The following is a 23,322-nucleotide window of genomic DNA, read 5'->3' as shown; positions in this document are numbered from 1 at the left end:
GAGGGGGTGGACAGGCCAGCACTAGCTGACCGCCGTGGTGTGATGAACTGTGTCTGCAGCAGGAAGAGGTATGGACCGGGCACGGGAGTCTGTCCTGGCCTTGAGGAGCGCCCCTCTGGCACGGGAGAGGAGACCGTCAGACGTTAAGAGCAACAGAGAGAAGAACATGGGAAGAGTCACAGAGGAGGTGTAAATACGCCCAAAGGGCAGCAGGACGTGGCCGCAAAGCCAGTGCTGTCTGAGCCGGACCTGAAAGGCCGGGTCCCAAATGGCAGGGCCAGGCCGGGTGGGCAGAGAGAGACATGGGTGAGAGGCAGGTTCGGGCCACGAGGGCTGCCGTTCCTGGACTACTAAGTGCCGGGCCCCGTATCTACTCAATGAAGACGCAGGGACCAGAGGGCCCATTTAACAGATGAGGAAACAAGGGTGACAGGCCGTGGAGCTGTATGTGGAGATGGGAGCTGTGCTCAGACCCATGGGACCTGCCAGTCCGCCTACGAGGTGCCCTGTACTGGACGACTGGTGAGCGACAGAAGGGGGGGTGAGGCCCGGGGCCTACACAGGGCCTCCCAGGGCTATGAGGAGGGGTCAGAATGCGGTGTGCACCAGGCCTGGACGTGGGAGGCCCCAAGAGGCCACAGGCAGAGCTGAGAAATTCCTGAGCCAGGGTGACTTCATGGGGAGGGGCCCGAGGACAGACACACTCTCTCCAAACCCCTTCCCACTTGGGCCGCCCTCCCTGCCGCCTCCTGACATCTGGAACGCTCTGAGCAAACGCAGCAGAGCGGCCCCTCTCGGGTCTTCTGTCTCATGACTCAGAACCACGGCACGCGCAGGGCGCGGGGCTGAGCTTGTCTGCTGCCCTGCCCAACAACAAACTGCGGGGCTCCTCCAAGCTCTCCTTCCTCTTCCCACCCCCCTGCGCCCCCACGTAGGGGCGCCGGCAGAGACACAGCTGGTGTCCTCTCTGCCTAACGGGACTCTCTTTCTGAAAAGGCGAGGTGAGCCGAGTGTGCTTCTGCGGAGGCGATGTGTGTGGTGCCCCGGGCTGCCCCAGAGCAGCCTTCTCTCGATGTGTCCGTTCCCACCCGGAAACCTTCCGTGGCCCCCAGCGTGCCCAGGATACTCGGGACAGTTTCCAGAGGCCGGGCCCTCGGGGCCTTGTGAGTTCTCCGGAAGAACTGAAGAACCGCTCGCTGACTGGGGCGGAGCTCCCACTGGCTCTGAGAGCAAAGGTCACAAGACGCAGGGCTGGGCCACCGCCCCGGGGATGAGGGAGAGGTGCCACTGAAGTAGGGGCCACAGAAACATCATCTGTGCCCAAATGAACCTTCCCGCGCCTCGTGGGTGGAGCAGGAGGATGTGAAGACGTGTCAGCGACAGACTGAAGGTCTTGGCACCGAGCGACACTTTATCCGTCGCAGGCGCTTCGTAAATATTTGTGCGCTAAGTCGCCACCCCCTTTGGTAAACCCCACGGAGGGAAGGGCTCCGACAAGTCAGAACTTCCTTAGGCGTACCGGGAATTCTGCAATTTCCCCGTACCCTTCGGGCTCAGGGCGCACACTTCCTCTCCTCCTAGAGATCGAAACTCAGTGTTTTCTCAACTGCAGCTTTTGGTGAAACGGAGCAGTGGAAGCGATCAACCAGGAAAAGTCTCCCGACGTTACGTTCCACACAGAGGCTCCAAACTGGGCATGGTGGCCACCAGATCAGGCCCCGGCGAGCAGACACGCACCCGCAGACACACTTCCGCACGCAGTACGGCAGGGCCTCACTGGGAGCCTAGTGTTGGTGCCAGAAGACAGTGGCCTCTGAAAGCCGGGGCGTTCCCTCAGCAGAAGGGGCAGCAGCGGCTGAGACGCTGGCTCAGAAGCAGAAGCCGGAGGCCCCCCAGACTGCAGGGACATGCCAGCTGCCGGTCTCCCAGCCAGACGGGACTGGCTGTCGTCTGGGGAAAGAGCCAGGAAAGCTGTGCAGAGGAGCCTGGCATGGGGGCCCCGGTCAGACCTGGCCTCTTGCCATCTGGACCCCTGTGCTTTTCTGCCACCTGCAGGACCGGCCGTTTAGGTCACGTCTCAGGCGGGCTCAAGCCTCCCGCCTCCCTGTACCGCTTGGCTCCTCGAGATGAAGAGCAGGGCCCCCGGGCTGGCCCGGGAAGATCAACACTTTGCTGTCTGGAAGGCGGTGAGCTGAATGCTGCGTGAAGTCCCAGCTGCCGCTTCCCTGCCTGGCACATGCTGTTCAAATGACGGGGGAAGGCCCTGGAGTCACCTGTCTGGCTTAATCCAGAAGTCTGAGCTAGCCATGGCCACTGCACTGGGAGCAAAGCAGGAAGCGAGCATCGGGAAGAACTGACTGGAGAAGGAAGTGGCGAGGCAGGCGGGGAGAATCACTCAGGGACTGTCAAGGCGGAGGGAGTGATGAGTCAGGTGACAAAGCTCTGGGTGTCGCTGTCCCCGAGACACAAGAGGGATGTCGCTGAGGCCTGGTCTTCAAGCCCTGACCTCTGCTTCTGCAGGCAACACAGTCCGAGTACCAGCCGGGAGAGGCTCCCACATGGCAGACGCCCAGGAAGCTGCCCCTTCGGCTCCGGCTAAAAGGATTTTTCTTCACTGGCAGTGAAGTCCCCGCCCACCCTCCCCCACATGGTCACACGGCTTTCCTAATGAGGTTCACAACACCTAGGAGTCTGTCACGAGGTCCCTTCGTGCCCCCTCCACGTGCCTGAACCAGGCCTGCCCCCTCCCTGGTTCGGACTCTCCTCACCCCTCCCTGGGACCCCGGGGAGCCTCCACACTGGCCTCCCTCCCCGGGCCTTGCTCCTGCCTCCTGTCCAGGACTCTCCATGAGCCAAGTCAGGGCCTGCCACCCTCTCCAGGCACCTGCCCGGGCTTTGCCTGCACCCCCAGGACTGCTTCCCTGCCCCCAGTCCATCACTCCAGCCTAACTGCTGGGGGGAGTCAGAGGCCCCAGCTTCAGTGTGATGTCCCGTTAGAGGCCTCCAGGCCCCCCCCGTCAGAGCACTCTCCCTAACTCTGGATACCCCGTTGGTCCCTAGCTGACAGCACACTCCCAGGGTGCAGGGACCGTGCGTCTTGCTTTCTGCCCCAAGCCAGCACATTGCATGGGCTTGATAGATACCATCGGACTGGCTGGCCCCTCTTCCCACCTACAAAGGGTCGCTCTTGGACAGGACAGGGTCAGCATGGCGTGTCGGCCGCGCCCCGGCTGCTTCCCTTCAGGGCCGTCCCCACCCCTCCTCCCCCCGCCCCCCCCCGCCTCCCGAGGAGGGGCTAACGAAACACAGGCGGACCCAGAGGCCAAGCGAGGGGCCGAGCAGAGGCAGAATGGGCGCAGGCAGCTGCGAGTGCCGTCTCCTGTTGCTTCAGGGTCCCAGCCACCAAAAGTACAGAGCTGGCCTCAGCCCTGCTTCAAGGAAGTGCCTGTCCCTCCCCCAAGGTGACTCAGCAGTCCTAGGAGAAGGAGTAACCAGAAACTCGCCCTGCCTGGTCTGGGCTCCACGTGCACGGTGTGGGGACAGGGCAGGCTGAGTGTCGGCCTGCGGAGGGCCCAGGCTGGCCAACACTGGCCACAGACAGGGATTTCCCCTCCCAGTCCGTCTGGCCAGGAGCCACAGGACTGAGCACCCTCCCCACGCACCGTGGTGGAGCAGTGACCTCTAGTCCTAGTCTTGGCTCCTCTGGGGACCCTCCCGGTTTCCTTGTCAATGAAATGGAGTGTTGGCCCAGGTTCAACTGTAAAGATCGACAATCCTCGGATTTCCATTAAGATGCCAGAGCTTCCCCACAAGGAAGCAGAGGCCACTTAACAAAACTGGCCCTCCTTTTCATCCACAGTTAACCAGGTCCCTGATCGATTACACAGAATCTGGGGGAGGAAGTGGCCCTGCTGGGTGCTGGGGAAAGCTGGCTTCCAGCTGAAACACTCATGGCTTGCGGAGGAAGGCAGGACAGCAGGAGCTGAGAAAGAGTCACACAGCACAGAAGATGATGTTCCGTGGTCCTTCTGTCATCCTTGAGACCCCGAAAGGAACGGAAAGAGCCACCTGAGACCTCCAGCAACCACCCGGCCCAGCTGCAGCCTCTGAGCAACTACCTTCACCTCATAAACAGGACAACTAAGGCCCAGGAGGCGAGGTGCCTTGCTCAGGGCCAGGCAGTGTGGTGCACACTGTGAGACCAAGCCGGGCGGAAGGGGTAACTGAGCCCCAAAAGTGTTAAATCACCCGTCTCTGGAGGCTGCCCCTACACTTCTCTGGCTTGTTTCCTCATTTTCTTTTCCCTCCCTCCCTCCCTCCCTCCCTTTCTTTTTAAGTTTATTTATTTATTTTAAGAGAGAGAACACAAGTCGGGGAGGGGCAGAGCAAGTGGGAGAGAATCCCAAGCAGGCTCCATACCACCAGGGCAGAGCTCCACGCGGGGTTCGAGCCCACAAACAGTGGGATCATGACCTGAGCCAAAGTTGGATCCTTAACCACCTGAGCAACCCAGGCGCCCATTTCCTTATTTTCAGAGGCTGGGTGTCAGGGCTCTGGGTGCAAGGGAGCTGATTAATAACGAGCACTGGTCTGCTGGGGACTGAGGTCGGCACTTGGGGTGGGCTGCAAACCCCAGCCCTCCCACCAGCAAGTGTGGGGCCGATCTTAGGCCCCTGCAAGCGGGTGGTCGGGAGGACCTTACCTGCCCCTGGATGTCAGGCCAAGGACCCAAGTTACCTATGCTGGCCCAGAGGCAGGAGACCTGAATTCAAGGGCCGGCTCTGTCCTGAGCCTTCTGGAACTTGACACGATACCCATGGCTCAGGGCTGACACGAGGCCAAAGCTCCCAAAACACTGAAGAGCCCTGTACAAATACCAGGGGTGCACCAGACTGGAGCTCTTCAGGGGGCCCACCAGTCTCCCTCATGCAGAACCCTTCCCGTGGCACGGTGCTGCTAACCTGGGAAGAACCGGATAGGACTCCCTCGCCCCCACCTGCTGACTGTGGCTCTGCCCAGAACACACCCTGGGCAAGGGAGAAGCAAAGCCACAGGCCCGGCAGAGGGACCAGCAGACTGGGGTGGGGGCTCAGGCCGTGAGCTCCCTCTGCCTCCTCCCAGGACAGGTGGAAGGAACCAGGCCCACCGACGGGGGGACTCTGAGCTGGGCCTGATCCCAGCCGGCACCCCTGACCGCACAGACAGTTTTTACCAACTACCAAGATGCCAGCAATTGTCTGACGCTCGTCTCCTTGGAAAAGGCCACACGTGGGATTCGTGACAGGGCTAAAATGCCTGGATATGTATCAGCTTTGTGCGTTTTATCGTCTCATCTTGGGGATGAGGCAGGAGGACTGTGGGTCACACAACTGGGAAAGTCAGTTTCAGACGAAAACTTATAAAAAAGAAATACCCAGCCCACAAACAAATGTAATAAGTCCCCCGAGTCCCGCCTGGCCGGGCGGCGCCAGCCCCGCGTCGCTCAGCGGGTGCCGTGCGGTGGCCGCCAGCTGCCGGTCCACAGTCAGGGTGGCGAAGCAGGACTCTGCTCTGCGTGTGCAGAGACAACCAGGGTGTTCCACGAACTCCTCTTTTATCGATGGCAGAGCTGACGTAAGACTAACTCTTCAGGAAGAGACAGGAGATGAAGTTTGGAAATCCTGCTTGGAAGGCACAGACACAAGGTCAGTATCAAACACCGGGAGCACAGCTGACCACACAAGGGGCTAGGCACCCGGGCACAAGTCTCAATGAGGGGCCGTGAGTACCCCAACCACGGTGAGCTAAGGTGACCGATGAATCGATCTAAAGCCCAGCGCCCCTGCCTCCTGGAACACAGAGGCCATCGCTCCTGTCTCTAAGACCCCTTCCATTTTTAAAAGCCTAACTAATGAGAAGCCACCTCTTCCAGGAAGCCCTCCTGGTTCTCCATCACCTGCCTCCTTATCTAGGCAGGAGCGATGTGGCCCCTGGCCACCTGTCCCATCGCACTACTGGCACTTCTTTTCTCAAGCGCCCGCCCCCTTCAGACATCACCTTGGACCAGGTTCACTCGAGCTGCGTCTTCTGTTCGATGACGGCACCGCCTCATTCCCATCTCTTTATGGCCCTCCGCCCGCCGGACTGTGAACTTGAAGTGAGCAACCCCATCACTGCTGTGCCCACGCTTGAACCAGGAAGCACCTAACTGACACGACCTCACACACTGCTCCGCGGTGGCAGCGGACTCAGGAGCTAGCAGACGGCAGCACCTGTCCGTATCCCCAACTTCCCCTTGGTGTCTGCTTGTGGGAAATTCAGGCCAGGCTGGCACTCTGGCTGGAGGCTGCCAGCCCAGCTCCCTGCTCTCCACCCCAGGTCTGCCCACAGCCGGCTCCCTCACCAGAGAGCAAAGGTTCGGGAAAATTTGCAAAGAAAGAAATCTGAGCAAGCCAGGCCCGGGCTGGTTCGCATCCGGAGGACCCCACTCCCGGAATGGCAATGGTTTCTTATCGACAGGAACCCGCGTGAGAGCCACAAGTCTGTGGTTTGGGAGCACAGGACACAGGAAAGGAAGGCTGCCAGGCAAACAGCCTCTAAAGACCAAACAGAAACACGCCAGGCTGGAGCTGTGTGGGACCGGGCCCACACACGCTCGGGGCGCCGAGGGCCGCTGTGAGGGCAGAGCTCTGACGCGCAGCTCCAGGCGGAGGCCCTGAGTGCGTGCTGAGGAATGTACCCTCACCTGGCTCTACTGCTCGCCTGTCATATCAGGGCGGTGACAACAGGCTTGGCTAACAGGTGACTCACGGCCACGGTGGCCCACGGTCCCCAAGACCGGTTTCTTCCAGCGTGGCTACAAAAGCACCTGGGCAGGTGCTGATCCCAGGACAGCACATGGCAAGCAGGGAGAGGTGAAGCCATCAGCAGCTCTCAGCCCAGGAGACCAATCCCTGCTGCGTGTTTATGGCCGTGACCCTGCCCGACCACGCCTCTCCCTACACACCCCCCATTCGTCCAGGGGCGCTCGCCCTTCTCAACTGCAAAGTCAGTCTCGAGAACTCAGAGCTGGGAGGAGTCTCGGAATCACGGTGCTGTCACCGCAGCACAGACCAGCAGGGCCGAGGAGAAGGGAGCGGCCGGGGTTAGGCCGGCGGCTCTGGCAGTCACCGGGACAAACTGCTCCTGGGCCCCCAGCTGCCACCCACCCTTCGAGTGAAGGGAGCAGGCAGACCTGTCCTTTCTCAGGATGCGCGGTCAGGCCTCGCACATGCACACGTGCGCACGCACACACACTCGCTGTCACCATTCGTGCCCCGGCAGTGGGCGAGCACCTGGGGACCGTGCTGCAGGCCGCAGACGGAGACGAGCCGCTCTCAGAGGCCCCTTCTCCTCCCTCAGGGCTCATCTTCCCTCCAGCAATGCCACCTGGGACAGCCTCGCCCCCCTCCCCACCCCCAAACACCAACTTCCAGTGGGCAGCGTGCCTCCCGTGAGGAGCTGGGAGGGTGGCAGGGGCCTGGCTCCCATTAGGTACCAGGACAACCAATATCCACTGAGATAACAGGTACCATTAGCACGCACAGCCCGCCCTCCGGGAGCTCCTGGGAGGGCACTCTAGGCCCCATGACTCTATGCAAGAGGCAGTCCCTTCTGAGCCTCAGTTTCCTCACCTGTACCACGGGAGGTGGGGGCGACGTGCTGTGGGACTCAGGTGTGAACGTGCTTTAAAAACCACAGACCACCCGACACACGCACACCTGCTGCTCGCTGCGGGGCACAAGACCCAAGGAAAGGCGGCCAGGAAGGCCGTGTGCAGGCAGCAGCTGTGTGCAGGGCCCCGCGACTCCGGCAAGGCCCAGAAACAGGATCTGCCGAGGGGCCCACATGACAGGGGCAGCAGCGAGTCTGCGTTCCTGGGGTGAAAGGCCTTCTGGGGAGCCCTCCTAGGAGGGACCCGTGGCTTCCCACACACCCGGGCAGGCATAAAAACCACGTCCACAGCAGGCCGACCTGACAGCTCTTCCTCTGCCACAGAACCCCACCCGAGGGGACAGTGACGGAACCTCGACTCCAAGAAATCTCACAGCACCAAGCACACAGCTGATGGGCTGTACCCGATCCCGAAGCTCCACCTGTGGGGCAGGGTGGGCGGGGCACCAAGCTGGAAGGAATGGGTGGGAAACCCCCAGTGGAGAGGAGCCCCTGGCACACAACTGCTGCGCCAGTCTCCAGTCCGCCCTCTTCCTCCCGCTCTCACCCAGCCAACCAAGCCCGCCTGCCGGCCGGCCCTCACCACCCCCAAGTGGATTTCTACCCTCCATCCGGGCTAATGGGATTCCTGCCCCCAGCGCCCCCACCCGAGATCCCCGTCCTCCCCGTTCTCCCGGACGGCGCTGCTGTGCGCATCCAGGCCGCACTTCCACTCAGGGAACGGAGTTTCACCCCCACGACGTGGGGTCAGGGGTCGTGCTGCACTGGCCAAGACGGCAGTGCAATTCTGACTCAAGGTACTCTTCAACGAGGCTGTTTTTATTTTTTGCAGGAGAAAAGCAAGCCTGCGCTCCCAGTCTGGTGGTCTTTTCCCCCCGGCCTTCCTTCTCTGTTGTCACCCATGTGATACACGTCTGGCGTTGCCGCTTCTTAAGCTCGGAGCCGAAAGAGTGCTCAACTCCCTCTCCGCCTCATGACGCGGGTCTAGCAGCCAGGGCCATCTCCCAGCACCCGGGGCTGCCTCCGCTTCCCCGCAAGGACCGACTCCACAGACTGTGTCTGGGCTCCCGGATGAGGGGTAAGAACCCAACAGGGCAGGCCAGTGGCCCTGAGGCTCCAACGCTGGGGCCTCACTCTAGCTGCGTGTGTCCTCTTTTCCTTTCTCCTTCCCACGTCCAGACGCAAAGCCAGCGCCCAGGGTCATCACCTTGGGAATCGTCCCTGGTCCCTCCCTTCAGTCTCCTGTCATAGGACCCTGGGTTACTGTATCAGCCCTATTTCAATCACTCAGTCACCCTGCGGACTCCTACCCTGAGCTGATCTGCTCTGTCGGGATGGGGATGGACAACTGGGGTCAAAGTCAGAAACCCGGATTCCTCCTTTTGAGAAAGTTGCCCAGTTCATTCAACACATAATCATTAGATGTGCCAGATGTAGTAGAGGGGGGAAATGAGTAATATAACCACACCAAAAAAATGACGATACAAGGGATCTATGCCAAGGGATAGGGAGAGGCCACTTCCTCCCTGTGGGGAGAGAACCAGGCAGGTTCACGAAGGAGATGGCCCTGAACTGGGCTTTGAAGGAGGGGTTGGATGCAGAAAGGAGAAAGGGACACGGAGTGAGTAAAGGCAGAGACAAGGGACACGGGGACCTGAACCAGTGCCGAGGGCAGAGGAGCTGAGGGCTGGCACGGAAACAGATGCCCAGGACGGGGTTCTGAAGTGCCCCTTCTCAAGATGTGAGGGGTCGTTAAGCAAAGGGTGTCTGGTGTGAGCTTCCAGGCTTCACAATGGGAAGAAAGGCGCCACTGGACTCGAGAGCTGCCAGCCTCCTTCTACACACCTGGCGGGAGCCCCGGGAGATGGAGACCCTACTGAGATGCTTCCTGTGCCGCGGCACCCTGAGGCTGGACACGGTGGTTTTTGCATAAAGCCTGAGCACAGAGCCAGTTTTCAAATGCACATTAAACAACGGGTGACGGGGGATGGTCTACGAATTCACCAGCTCTTAAGTCGCCAAGGTGGGGGATCCAGGAACCAGGAGGTGACCATTGCAGAGCTTCCGATTTGCTCCAAAGAGCACTTCAGCGGAAGCGGCTCTTGGAGGAACTGTTCTTAGCACAGTGACCCCTAAGTGGACTTGGCCAAGTGCACCAGTCCTATTTTCTTTTTATTTTTTTATTTTTTTTTATTTTTGGCACAGAGAGAGACAGAGCATGAACGGGGGAGGGGCAGAGAGGGAGGGAGACACAGAATCGGAAACAGGCTCCAGGCTCCGAGCCATCAGCCCAGAGCCCGACGCGGGGCTCGAACTCACGGGCCGCGAGATCGTGACCTGGCTGAAGTCGGACGCTTAACCGACTGCGCCACCCAGGCGCCCCACCAGTCCTATTTTCTGGCGGAGTGTGGCCATCAGGTTGGAGGCGAGAGCTAACGAAGGAGAAAACACACACGTGTGTGCACACACCCACCCCTTAAAGACTGAGCCGAAAACCGGTCTCTGGACAAGGCTTTAAGACGGGGGGACCTGTCTGCATTCCCTCTGGCTGCCACAACAAATTACTGTAACCTCAGTGACAAAACAACACGAGTTTCCTAAACAATACAACACGTTAAACGACCGGGCGCTGAAACAACACAAAAATCTTAAAGAGGTCAGAAATCCGACGTGGACCTCACCAGGCTCGAGACCAAGGTGCCGGCAGCTCTGGGGGTTTCCACGCCTCTCCTGGCTTCTAGAGGCAGCTTGCGTTCCCTGGCTGTGGCCTGTCCTGTCCCCAAAGGCCGTGGAGCCGACGTGCCATGCTCCATTCTCCCTGGTCCTCTGTTCTGCAGTCACATTTCCCTCTCACCCCAGAGGGGACAGGAGGCCCTAACCCTAACCCTGATCAGCAGACGGGGCCCACCCGGTTAACTCCGGGTGGTCTCTGCATCTCCAGCTCCATGCTGTGGATCCCACCAGCAAGGGCTCTTGGCCAAGGCAGCACACACGCAGGCTCTGTGGGGTGGGGACACCCTTGGGTTCACCCTGAGTCACCCTGCCTGCCACGGGAACTCAGGCGGTTCTTGCCACTCATTCATAGCAGTTCTGTTCTAGAAAGTCCCTGCAAACACTGAGCTGCTGAACGTGGAGCCACAGCTCCTGGGAGAGATATTGGGGTTAGGTTTCTGTGAGCCTCTAGTCACGGCCGATCAATACATCACCTCGCATCACGTGCGTTTCTGTTTAAAGACACCATAGTTCACACACGCCGTTGACTCGTCAACGGTGAACTCAGCCAACAGCGCGGTAACCCCGTCCCGAAGGAAGCTCATGGCGCACACAGGTTTCCTCCGTAAGGCACAGCGCAGCCTTCCTGCACTTAGCACCACCAGCCAGCACCATAGTTCTGCGCGTGGGGCCATTTCAAACAGTGAAATCATCCACAAAAAGCACAACAATGCAAAAAAAAAAAAAAAAAAAGTGGCACTAAACATACTGCCACAGGACGCTGGTTAACAGCCGGAGCCGAAACCAGAAGGCACAGCTGGGAATCGAACGACTGCAAAGCGCCCACGTACAGACACATACTAGCGGGCAGGTGAGCTCTGACCGGATGCACCAGCCCAAGTGGCCCTGTGTGGCAAGACCGGATGCCAGGCGCTTTCTGCGAACTCAGCCTCGCTGTGGAGAACAGGACTGAGGACACGGCTATTGAGGAGGTGACAGGCCGAGGACCAGATTAATTCTGTGAGGAGGACACAGGGCAGATGCAGGGCTCTGGGTGAGGGCTGCCTCCCTGGGTTTACCCTGGGTTTACCCACGGTTCGCCCTCCCCCTGGATGACCCCCAGCTTAGCCTGTGCCTCGGAGCCTCCGTGCCCCCCGCTGAGCTCCCTGGGCAGCACACCTGAAACATCGCCTGAAACATCACCATTGTGAGTGCTCGGACACGTGACTCCCGCCAGCTTTGGGCTCAGGACTTTGGGTCATGCAAACTGAGTACAGGTTTTGTTTTGTTTCGTTTTCCAGGCTGGTACCGCTGAAAACCTATATGGCTTCATTAAATGAGGTATAAGTCCGGAAAAACTGAGGCACGTGCCGGAGGGGACACCTGCAAGAGAGCTCACCGCCACACGGTCCGGAAGAACAAAAGCGCGCAAAGCCCTAAATGCCCAGTGGCAGGGGCCGGATAAGTGCACTATGGTACCGTCATACCGGGGAAAGCCAGCCGGCCGAGCAGTGAACCTAGAGTTACATGTGTCTGGGGACACACGTGAAGGGGACATGCCCACAGTGCCGAGCGACACGAGCACCTCACGCCACTTAGAGGAGGGGTGAACTCGCAAAAACAATCCTGGGCACTTCTGGCGTTACTTCTGTGCAATAAAGGTGCAAATGAGGGAGGGGGCTTTGACTGTGACTGTATTCGTGTTGCATGAAGCTCTCGTGGGCACTTGGCTCTTGCGGTCCTTCCTCATCTCTATTTCTACGCTCGGAACACTTCAGATCCGGCAGCGATAGCAGGGACACGACGTAAGACGCGTTGCGCATAACTTCACACGTAAGCATATAACTCAACGTTAGCTAGATAACGGCTACTGACGGAACACGACGTGACGCACCGTGACGCAGAGCACGTTCACGTGACCACGTCAATAGAACACAACGATGCGATCAGCGAAAAGTCATAAATACTGATCACAACAGCAACAACTCAGCGAGGCGCCGGAGAAGGGGCGTCCCTCCGCAACACCCCAGCGGCGGCTGGCTCCGGGCCCGGTGAGCGTGAGCCGTGAGCCACCGAGGGGAAACTCCCAGAGGTCAACCCCGCGGGCTCTGCTGGAAAGCCGAGCCGACTCATGGACTCCAGGGGCACGGCGGAGGCAACTGGGCAAAGGGACCGTCTCCGCGCCCTCCCGAGTCCCAGACACCCCTCCGGCCCGCAGCTTCCACTTAAGACTCCCACGCCTGCTCATCCCCAGGTGGTGGAGAGGTCCCACCGAGCAGCAGGGGCTGCCAGTGCCTCCCGGCCGCCCTGAGCTGAAGCCGTGCTCTGGGACAAAGCCGGGGCCTGCTGTGGGAGGCAGGGAGAGAACACCCGGGTGCCCTTGAGGCGCTGGAGCCAGAGACGCCCGGCTGGGAGCCCGGGACGACCGCCTCACACTTCTCCGCTGCGACGATGTTCCATGCCACAGCTGGAGGAGACAGACACCTGGATCTTCACGTCCAGGACCTCACGGCCCGCCTCTGTGGGGGGCCTCACTTGCATGCGTTTGGGGGCCCTGACCCAGAGGCCAGCTTGGCAGTCAGTGGGGAGCCACAGCAAGTCCTAAACCCCTCGAAGATGGGCAAAAGGCCGCCCTGCGCAGGGCAGCAAGAAGCAAGAGACTAACCACAGCAAGGGCTCCTGAGCTCCCAGGAGGGAAAGGTGAACCCTAGGCCGGGCAGGTGAGGTTAAGCGATGGAGAAATCCACCCCCAGCCCCTCAGCGGCCCTCTTCTGAACCACAAAGACTGGCCTTGAAGGGCCAGCGCTGCGCGGCTGCCTCCACAAAGCCCGGGCTCTGGTGGGGTGAGGCCTTCGGGCTGACGGATGCCTGCCCGTTTGCCTTCAGGCAGCCATGGGGCCTCAAGCGGGGAAGGCGAGCGGGCGGAGGGGACCAGGAGGAGCTTTGGGTCCTTGGGGGTAAAAAGGAGCAGGAAGTTACCAGTTTCCTTCCCAAGGGGCTTCCTAAGAATGTGGGTCGTTGCTCAATCCTGGGGCTAAGGCCCAAAATGACAGAAAGTTCATCATTTGTTGCACTTTCGAAAAAGTAGGGCTGGGTGGAGGGCACTGGCAAAGATGTGAATCACGGGCCAAGGTGATGCTTGGGAACTCCTGGGGAGTAGCGACTGAATCGTGCACATTCTGTCGTGCCAATCTAAAGCCAAGGGGACAGTCTCTGAGCTTTGAATTATTTTTAAACCAGTTGGACCTGTTCCTGATGGAGGCTTGTCAGCCACTCTGCTGGCCTGGAGGTCTGCCTGGACCTGAGCAGGAGCCGCCCCCAGGGACACAGCAGCAGCCACGTCCTGTCACTGTCCTGCCCCACTCCCGCTCTCAGAAGCCCACCATTTCCGGCAACTTGGCCAGCAAGCCATGGCCCAGGCAAGCCCTGCTCCCTCAGGAGCTCCGGTCTGACGAGAAGAAAAGCACACTCTGGTGTGAGGATGTGTTTGGCGTGTGGCACGTGGGTGGAGACCAGCGGGCCGGATGCTCAGAGCACGGACCAGTCTTTCCAGCGGGTGGCCAAAGGAGATGGCAAGCATAAAGACACAAACAGGAAGTGGACAGGGAGACCGGGCTGGGGTGGGGTGGGGAAGGTAAGGTACAAGGCAGTACAAGGTAGCCGGCTGGGCGGACACACCGGTCGGACTGGAGTGTGCCACCCACAAAGGGAAGGGGTGGGACTTAAAACCGGGACCAGGCAGGGCTCCAGGAGGCCCTGAATGCCAGGCCAGCTGGGGATGTTCATACTTCCCGCCTGTCCCAGGCTCTGCTTCCTCTAGGCGTGCTGACACCAAAGGTCCGGCATCTGCACCCACAACCCATGACGCAACCATTTGCTCACTAGTGTGCACAAACATCCGTCTGTCCGTCCATCCGATACAACACTGAGTGTCCGGGACAGGCCAGGGGCTGGGCTCAACTGGGCACAGGGCAATGGCAGAACTACACGGGGCGCTACCCGCAGAGACTTAGGATCCAGTGACAAAGACATCAATCCCAGCCCTTGACTGGGAAGGCAACTACGCAGGAGTCTGAGAAACAGGAACAGGGGCTCTGACTGCCGGGGGGCTGGGGAGATGCTGTGGGAAGGTTGAAGGGACACATGGGAGGGGAACTAAGGTTCACCAGGCCAAGGGCAGGGAGGGCTGCCGGGTTGGGAGAACAACCCACAGCCTCTCTGACCCTCGGTGGACACGTCACATCGTCTGACTGGACAGCACTCCCTACGACTGTGAGCCCTGTGGGGACAGTGGCCACGGGGCTGGAGGTCTCAGACACGGGGTGTGTGAGGCCACTGGAGGTGCTCGATCCCCAGGTGTGGAACTCTGAGCAGCTGGGCAGCGACCCGATGCTGAGTCAGGTCCTTCGGAGGAAATCACACATCTATTTTCCTGCTGTGGTTGGGAGTCTCCGCGTGACCCCACTCTCAGGGCCCAGTCAGCAGGTTTTTTCTAGGAGCTGAGCGGAAAAGGAAGGTGGAGCTGTCCTCTGGGATCCTGCGTTCTGGAACCCTGGTTACTGCCTAACAGGAAATGAGCGGAAATGTACCCAAACTGCAGTGCTCCTGAGAAGTGAGAAGTGGCCACCCAATCCAGCCTGCGAAAGCTTGGGGCGGGGGCGGGGGGGGGGGGCAGGACAGGGGGAGGGCAGGGACCAGGCGAGGGAGGGAGGAAGGGGGGAGGGGGGAGGGAGAGGAGAGAGCAAGGAGAGAAGACAGAAACCAGCTGCTGCCAGTCTGACACACTTCTCCACCCAGCTTGCCAGGGGCAGCCTTGAAAGAGCACCAGAAGAAGCTGCCCCTCACACTTCGCCAGCCAGGAAACGCCATTAGGGTTGGAGTTCGAGGGTAAAGACGCCTCAGCCGGCCTGCACAGCTCCCAACCCCCGGGGCAGAGAAGGTCTGTGGCTCGAAAACTTCAGCATCACACTTTCCCTCCAGCTTACAAATTTTACAAATTTCACCTTCGAAATAAGAAACAGAAGACTACTTTCCTCCCGCCAACCCCCCGGCTCCCACTTGCCACAGAGCCAGAACGTGCAACACACTTGCTTCCGAAATCCCATGAAAGAAGTGGGCCACGGGGCCAAACTAAAAACTAAGTTTTGGGGTGCCTGGTGGGGGGCTCAGGGGATTAAGCGTCTGACTCTTGATTTCGGCTCAGGTCGTGATCTCACGGTTCACGGGATCGAGCCCAGCGCCAGGCTCTGGGCGGACAGCTCAGAGCCTGCTTGGGATTCTCTTGCTCTCCGCCCCTCCCCTGCTTGTTCTCTCTCTAATAAATAAATAAAAGCCGAGTTTCCCCAGATTGGATCAGTTTCAAAATATTGGCAACAACAGAAGAGGGGAAGGGCTGAGACAGGCCAGAGCACAGCTAACCGGCCCACGTCCTTGGGTCAAAGGCCATGGGACGCATGCCAGAGGCAAAGGGCAGGCCTGAGTAGGCCTGGTCACAACCGGTGTTTCCTCGGAGGAAAAACTCGAGCAGATGTGCATACGGGCACCTGAGGGGTGAACTGCCGAACTCAGAACCATCCATACAAACTAGCGCTCAGATGGGGGCTCCACAAAGGGAAAGCTGGGGGGGATGGGTTGAGGGGTAAACAGCACTGGCTCCTCGGTTCACTCGCTAAGTTCTGGGGTCTCAGAAATGTGACAGCCCCCAGTTTCTGAAACTGAGTAGGGAGCTGCTACGAAACTCCTCACCTCACATGCTATTATTCACAGGCACGTGGACTATAATTAAGTGTCCCATGGCTCTGCCTTCACACAGAGCCAGCTAAGTAGGGAGAAGAGCGCCCAGGCACGCTGACTGGTCTTTAATCAACACAGGGTTCTGAGTCAGAGGTGAACTTGCCACCTCACGCTCGGCGGGCACGGGGAGCAGAAGCAGAACACGATGCCTGCTTGAGAGGTCCTGGTTTGTTAACGAGAATACACAGGATGCTGCCTGGTTACAGAGAGCCTCTGTGATGGCGAACAGGGTCCTGTGAAGGTGGTCAGGTTCACCCAGCTTCATGGACAGGCCTGGGAAGCGGTGGGGTTTAAGGAGGTCCCAGGTTCCTTTGGGGGAGGGCAGTTTCACCCCTGTTCTGTAGCTCCCCAGTCCAGGCCTAAAACACCAGGCTGGTTACTCTACCCATCCAGCAAGCTGGCGGCCCAAAGCCGAGTGGAAAGAGCAGGCTGGTCTGTCCACCAATGGAGCGGGACGGGAACATCTCGGTCCAGGGTCCCACAGGGATGCCGCTAGTTCAAAGGTCTTCTTACAAGGGGAGTCAGCAGAGTTGCTTCCGGCAAAGTTGGACTTAATCCAGATCCCATCTCACGTGGACACAGTAACAACCAAAGCCATCCCCGTGTGTGCTGCCCCAAGGCAGAGGGTCTTCCGGCAATTAGCCTGCAGCTGCTGAGCTCAAGGGCCTGGGGCAGGGACCCCACTTTGCCTGTTGTGCTCAGCACGCAGGTTCCGTGCTTTAATTCCCGCTGATGAGGGAGCTACACGGTCCAGATTTTTGCATCTAAGATCACTCCATATTTATTACTTAACAGGCTAAACCCTTTGCTAGGAAATCAAGTGGGATTCCACACAATAAGGTTTAAAAATAGGTCAGAGCAGGCAGGATCTGGGGACGTTCCAAACACCAGCCACATCTCCCTGATACTAATTACTCTAAAGGTTGGGGTTCTGGGTGCCCCAGCCCTTTCCCCACCTCATGCCTCTCAAAGGAAGTCTGATCTTTCCTCCTAGGCACAAACCCAGGGCCTAGCAAGCATCCAACGAACTTCAAAGCTCTGGGATATGGCAGTCATGAATTTTCCTCCTAGCTCTCACAGAACCAATCTTTCAGTTCAAACTCTCTCCCTCCTTTCAGGCCAAAAAAAAAAAAAAAAAAAAAAAAAAAAAGGAGAGAGAAAGAGAAAAGAAAAAAAAAAAAAAAAAAAGTCAAGCCAGCATTCCAGGCGGCTGCCAACTCTATCCCTAGTTACACTCTCAAATCTGGCCCAGCCACAAGAAATATCAGAAAGCAGTTAGCAGTTTAGGTCGGTCTGGAAATTGATGTTATTTACAATGAGAAATGAACTTCCAAGTCTGGATCTTGTTAGTGGGGTCTCCTTACCCTCCTTAGGTCCCCAGAAATACTCAGACTAAAGCATCACCCCCAGTCCTATATGTACATAAGCACCAGATGGGTGGTAGGACTGAGGCCTCAGACAGATGCTTGTTCCTTCCAGCATTTTCCTCTACAGATCCTTCACCGTGCCTCAGCCCAGCGGTGGCCAGTTTGCAACAAGAAAAGCTCACGAACTTCCCATTCAAGTCCAAACCAACCTTATGCGAGACTTGAACGTTGTCACCAGAGGTGAACTGGCACGGACTTTGCCGGGATATTGCCAGATACTAACAACTGGTTTGTTATCAGTATCGGCAGTGAGATCAGAAACTTTTAATCAATATCACAGCTTCAACTAGGAACCAAGCCTCTCCATTGCCCCTGGCTCTCCCACATCCACCTGGCTTCTAGTTCTCAATTTAGAAACAACACTGTTACAAGCCTCTGCCACGAAGAGCCTGTTTCAAAGCACTGTTTCTCAACCTCAGCGCTCCTCACATTTGGGGCCAGATAATTCTTTGTTGTGGGGAAGGCTGGCTGCGTACCGTGAGGTGTTTAGCAACCATCCCCGGCCCCTACCCACTCGATGCCAGCAGCACCCTCTCCCCAAGCAGTGACGACCAAAAACCGTCTCTGACATTGCCAAATGTCCCTACGCGGGTGCATGGGGGTGGGGGGGGGCAGAGGGAAGGGGGGCAGGGTTAGTCACCCCAGCTGAGAAGCAACGATGCAAGCTTCTACCTTCTTAAGAATACCAGGTGCCAACAGACACTCTGGGGTTCTGACAACGTGGGATCTGGATGCTGAGTTTTACGTGCCTGTCTCTCTGGGTATATGCGGTTATCTGTGTTTTGAAAACTAAGAAAAGCAGGTAGCTATCACAAGAATGGCCCAGGAGAGATTCTGTTGTTGTTGTATTGTTGTTGTTTGTTTGTTTTGGTATAATTATTCTCACTCTTCTCAAATCTTAAAGCAGAGTTTCTCAATCTCAGCACTAGTGACGTCTGGGCCCAGATAATTCTTGGGGGTGGAGGCTGCCCAGTGCGTTACGGGGTGTTGAGCGGCATCCCGAGCCTCCACCCACTAGATACTAATAGGAACCCAAGTTGTGACAACCCAAAATGTCTCCAGATATTGCCAATGTCTCCTGGAGAGTAGAGAGAAATGTCCCCAAGTCTTTTTGTGTAAAAGGGGAGTGCATTTACGCTTAGGCCAGATTGAGACTGGCCGGCTGAAAGCATTATCGCCTGCTCACGCCGTGAGAGCTCAAGAGACATCAGCTGCCTCCTCATACCATTCTCCAGAACACCCTCTTCAACAGCTGACCCTCTTCTGAGGACAAGGGGATGAGAGGGGGGTCACTGAGCGCAGACAAGAAACCCACAGGGAGACGCTGGACTTGTCCTGATAAACAAGAGATGCTGGGGGACTGTGGAAACTATTGCAGAAGGGAATGGAGTGCAGCCAGCATGCTTCTTGAGAGCACGACTCAGCAGAGCTGGATCATGAGGCCAAGACAACCGCTCCCAGAGTAGGACGTGGCCATCGCAATTCTTTGGGGACGGGCCTCACGGAAGGGTGAGATCACAAGTTGATCCACGCCGCGCTTTCCAGGTTTCGACACGCTTCTCACAGATCTGAACACGGGCCACCTGCTTCCCCCTGAGAGAAGGAGCCCTGGTGGCCGGTTTGAGTGGCCTAGCTAGCTCCTCTGGCACAGTGTGTCTGCTTGGGACCGTCTGGGCCACCAGCATGGGCCCTGACAGCTGGGGGTTGGGACGAGAGGGCTTCTCCTGCAGGAGGGACTACATCAAGGTCCAGACAGCAGGCAGCCATTCCCAGGTGCTCCGGTCAAGCCCTGGGGGTCTGGCGCCTGTTGGGCAGGGTCTAACCCAGGGCCGGGTCACTTAATTCCATCCTGCTGGGGCAAAGGGCTGTACCCTCAGCAATAATCCCAGAACCCCTCTGGATTCAGTCTCTGTTCCTCCAGGGGTCAGCCATCATCTGGGGTCTGCCCCGAACACCAGGGTCGTGACTTTATCCATCAAGGGACAAAAGGTACCAGCTGTGTGACTGTGGACTCGTTTCTCTTCCCTCCCACTGGACTTCTCCAAATTGTGGGAAAAGCCTGGTTGGCCAGCGGGGCCCACACAATCCCTAAGACGGTCGCTCGTTCTGTGGATTCTACCCACACAAAGTCCACACCTACGGTTCTGAACCTGGGATGGAGGAACCAGTGGGATTCAAGGAATCTGGGGCTTCCTGGATCTGGATTAATAAACTGAATTTCCCACGTGCCCAGCTTCCTGGAGACTGGCTCTGCAGCTTTCACCAGATTAATGAGCAGTGGGGCCTGGCCCTTCCAAAAAAAACCTATTCTTATCGGTCACAGGTAACACACATAAACGACTGGGTTCAGCATTCCACCTCCGGGAATTTATCCTACAAATCCAATCCCACCTGTGACCAGAGACAGTCACCGGCTAGGGGCGCCTGGGTGGCTCCGTCAGTTGGGCGGCCGACTTCGGCTCAGGTCATGATCTCACGGTTCGAGGGTTCAAGCCCCCGCATCAGGCTCTGTGCTGACATCTCGGAGCCTGGAGCCTGCTTCGGATTCTGTGTCTCCCTCTCTCTCTCTGTGCCCCTCCCCTAGCTCATGCGCACTCTCTCTCTCTCCCTCCTTCAAAAATAAATAAAAACAGGGGCGCCTGGGTGGCTCCGTCTGTTAAGCGGCCGACTTCGGCTCGGGTCACGATCTCGCGGTCCGTGAGTTCGAGCCCCGCGTCGGGCTCTGGGCTGACCGCTCGGAGCCTGGAGCCTGTTTCCGATTCTGTGTCTCCCTCTCTCTCCGCCCCTCCCCCGTTCATGCTCTGTCTCTCTCTGTCTCAAAAATAAATAAACGTTAAAAAAATAAATAAAGACATTAAAAAAAATTTTTTTAATAAAAAAAAAAAAAAAGATAGTCACTGGCTATTCAGATCAGTATTGCTTGTAGAAAACGACGGGAAACAATCTACACGTCCGTCAATAGACGCCTGTATACCATGAGTCCATTAAGAGACCAAAGAAATTCTAGGGCCGTAGTCCTGGGGTAGGGGTAAGGGGGGAGTTCTCCGGGGGCATCTGGTAGCAGAGGTATCTGTGCTGTCAGGATGGGGGGAGGGGGTTCTTCTGGTAGCAAGTGGGTGAGGGCCAGGCTGCCCCCACGGCAGGGAACCATTTGAGATGGAGAATTCCAGCTCTAATGTCATCTCCAAGACCCTGAAGGAAAAGCACACAGGACTCTGTAGACTATGTTACCACCAGGCGTGTGTGTTTTTAAAGGAAAGGCATAAGCGTGTCTTCGGAGGGAGGCATGAACCGTCCGTGACCGTCTTTGCCACTGGGGAAAGGGACTGGACGCCTGAGGGACCAGAGGGGGAAACTGACCTTCCATTCCACCCTCTGGCACAACCTTGTACCGGGCCCATCAAAGGGGGGTTTTGTTTGTTTGTTTTTAAGTGCCACTCCAGACGCGAAGTTTCCCTGCCCCTGGGCTCTCTGGCAAGAGTCCCGTGTCGACAGCCTCAGGAGGGTTTCTTCCCCTTCCTTCTTTCCTCCCTCCTTGACCTTTCAGAGGAGAGGAGGGGAGGCGAAGAGGGGTCCAAGTCCCGGGTCAACCTCTGGGTGCGTTTCTGCCCCTCCTGGGGGTCTGCCCACCCTCCTCGAGGAGACTGGAGCCCACATGGCGGGCTGGGCCTGGGTCACCTCGCTCGCAGCCCCTGTCCCTCCTGGGCTCTGCTCACCGAGCGGGGGACGCGTGCCAACGTCGCCCCCCTCGGTGCCCGCGGCCCCCTCCCGAGTCGGGGTCGGGCCTGGTCTGACCCCCGAGTCCGGGCAGCCCGGGGCCCGACGCTCACTCCCCGCCTCGGCCTCCGCTCACCTGGCTCGCCTTGTAGAACTGCTTCTTCAGCCCCGCCACCGACATGCTGCCTTCCGTCGTGGGGGCTCCCGCCCGAACCGGAGGGACCGCGCAAGCGACAAGCTCCCGGGCGCCGCCGACACCCCACGCGCCTCAGCGGGCCCCCTCGGCGCCGCCTCCACCGCCCTCTCGCCAGCTCCGCGCCCGCCCCAGCGCCGCCTCAGCCCCTCGCGCGCCCGCGCGGCCAGGATATTACATGGCAACCGCACACTTCCGGTGCCGGCTTGCGCGCGCCCCGGGCCCCGACTGCGCACGCGCGCCCCCTGCCGGCCAGAGAACGCACGCGCACTTCGCCTGCCCTGTGGCGGCCGCCTCCGCCAGCGAGGAGACAGGAGCGAGCCTAGAGAGTCCGTGGAGGCTGCAGCGACCCCTGGGGTCGCGGAGGTAGTCTTAACGTTTAAAGGAAAGGCGCTTAAGTCCTTCCGGGGAGGTTGGGAGGCTGAAGGTTTACAAATCTCCAGATACCTGTTTGCTAATCTCGGCTAACCCAGTTCTCCGCGCGGTTAGTCCCTCCCCCAAACACCGCCTTCCACCCGGCAACGTGCTCATCCGTTCAGTGGCCCAAGTCAGACATCAGCGTGTCACTTCTCCTGCCCTGACCAGACCATCCCACCAGCCTCCTCTTGGTATGCCCACCTGCAGGTTCCCCTCTAATTTTCCCCCTAAAACACAGACAGAAAGATGCTCTATAACACAATTTCTATCATATCAGTCTACTGACCTCGGAATACCCTCAACTTCCTAGCGTGGCCTACAAAGCTTGCAAATTTTGGCTCTATCAACCCTTCCGACTTCAGCTCTCTTCCTTTTCTATAACCCATGATCCCTGTGTCCTGTTGACCTTTGCTAATGTTGTTCCTTTCTTGCGTATTCTCCCCCAACCTTTCCCCCTGATCCTTTGTGTAAAAGAGAAATCTGTTTGGAATGTCACCGTCTTCAGGAAGGAAGTCTTCCCAGATTGATACATGTTACTTGATAGTTTCTACATCAGTTTTTATTGAATTCAATTAATTGGAAGTTACCAATGAATTGGAATGAACAAGTTCATCCCAAAAGAGGAACAAGAAAGTGCTAGAGCTGAAGTGTTTGCGACTTCAGTACCGAAATCTCCGACAGATTTGGGTGCTTTTTCTCCAGCAAAGATTGCTGGAAGCTTCCAATGGCCTCAACAGAGGATACTGCACTAAGAGGATTGTTTCAGAATACATATGCCGCAACCTCCCACCCAAAGGTCCTGATGAGACTGTTGTGAATAGTTTTTAAAAATTTCCCACGTGATTCTGAGAGGCACTCTCAATCGTGATCCACTGGCTTCAATCTTTGCGTAATGCCAGAATGTCACGATTCATATGGGGAAACTCAGGCCTTGAGTAAGACATGACTTGCCCAAAGTGATATTCCTAAGTTCCCTCTTTCTCCACAGTACTTCCAAACAATTCGGCTTTAATTATCCAATCTACAGAATGGATAGAATCCCAAAGTTGGACTAAATTTCAGTGTTCTTTCATCACTTCTCAGATTGGAGCTAAAGAAAACCTACTCTAAGGCTCACAGGTTGATAGAAGACCTCTGCTCTGTGGGAGGCTTTTAACCTACACGATCACACAGTCCAGTCAAATGAAGTTTATGCATTTGCTCAGTGACTCTTTGAGTACTTGCTAGTGTGTCAGTCACTGAGAGGTCCTGGGGATACAGTGATAAGTTATTCCTGCTCTCGTGGAGCTAGTGACAAAGATAATAAATCAAATAATGCGCTAATCAAACATAAGCTGTAATTGCTTCAAGGAAAAAAACTGCTTGTAAGGA

General features: G+C 57.7%; 1 protein-coding gene and 1 long non-coding RNA gene across 2 annotated transcripts in view; one reads left to right on the top strand and one right to left on the bottom strand.

The window, feature by feature from the left end:
• Positions 1 to 21,712, bottom strand: part of SH3GL1 (SH3 domain containing GRB2 like 1, endophilin A2) — a 29,976-nt gene extending 8,264 nt beyond the window's left edge. Inside the window, exon 1 of the mRNA XM_086699450.1 lies at positions 21,478 to 21,712. Within this exon, the coding sequence (XP_086555576.1) occupies positions 21,478 to 21,522 (45 nt within the window). The 5' untranslated portion in view covers positions 21,523 to 21,712. The remainder of the gene's footprint in view (positions 1 to 21,477) is intronic.
• LOC147583865 (uncharacterized) lies at positions 13,760 to 15,751 on the top strand. Its single transcript, XR_015248580.1, has 2 exons — positions 13,760 to 15,016; positions 15,202 to 15,751. It is a non-coding gene; the product is annotated as an uncharacterized LOC147583865 (long non-coding RNA).
• Positions 21,713 to 23,322: the final 1,610 nt, after the last annotated feature.

The sequence above is a fragment of the Puma concolor genome, chromosome A2, assembly GCF_028749965.1.
Source record: "Puma concolor isolate L17-30 chromosome A2, mPumCon1.1.hap2, whole genome shotgun sequence".
Lineage (NCBI taxonomy): Eukaryota > Metazoa > Chordata > Mammalia > Carnivora > Felidae > Puma > Puma concolor.
This window is presented reverse-complemented; position numbering and strand designations above follow the sequence as displayed.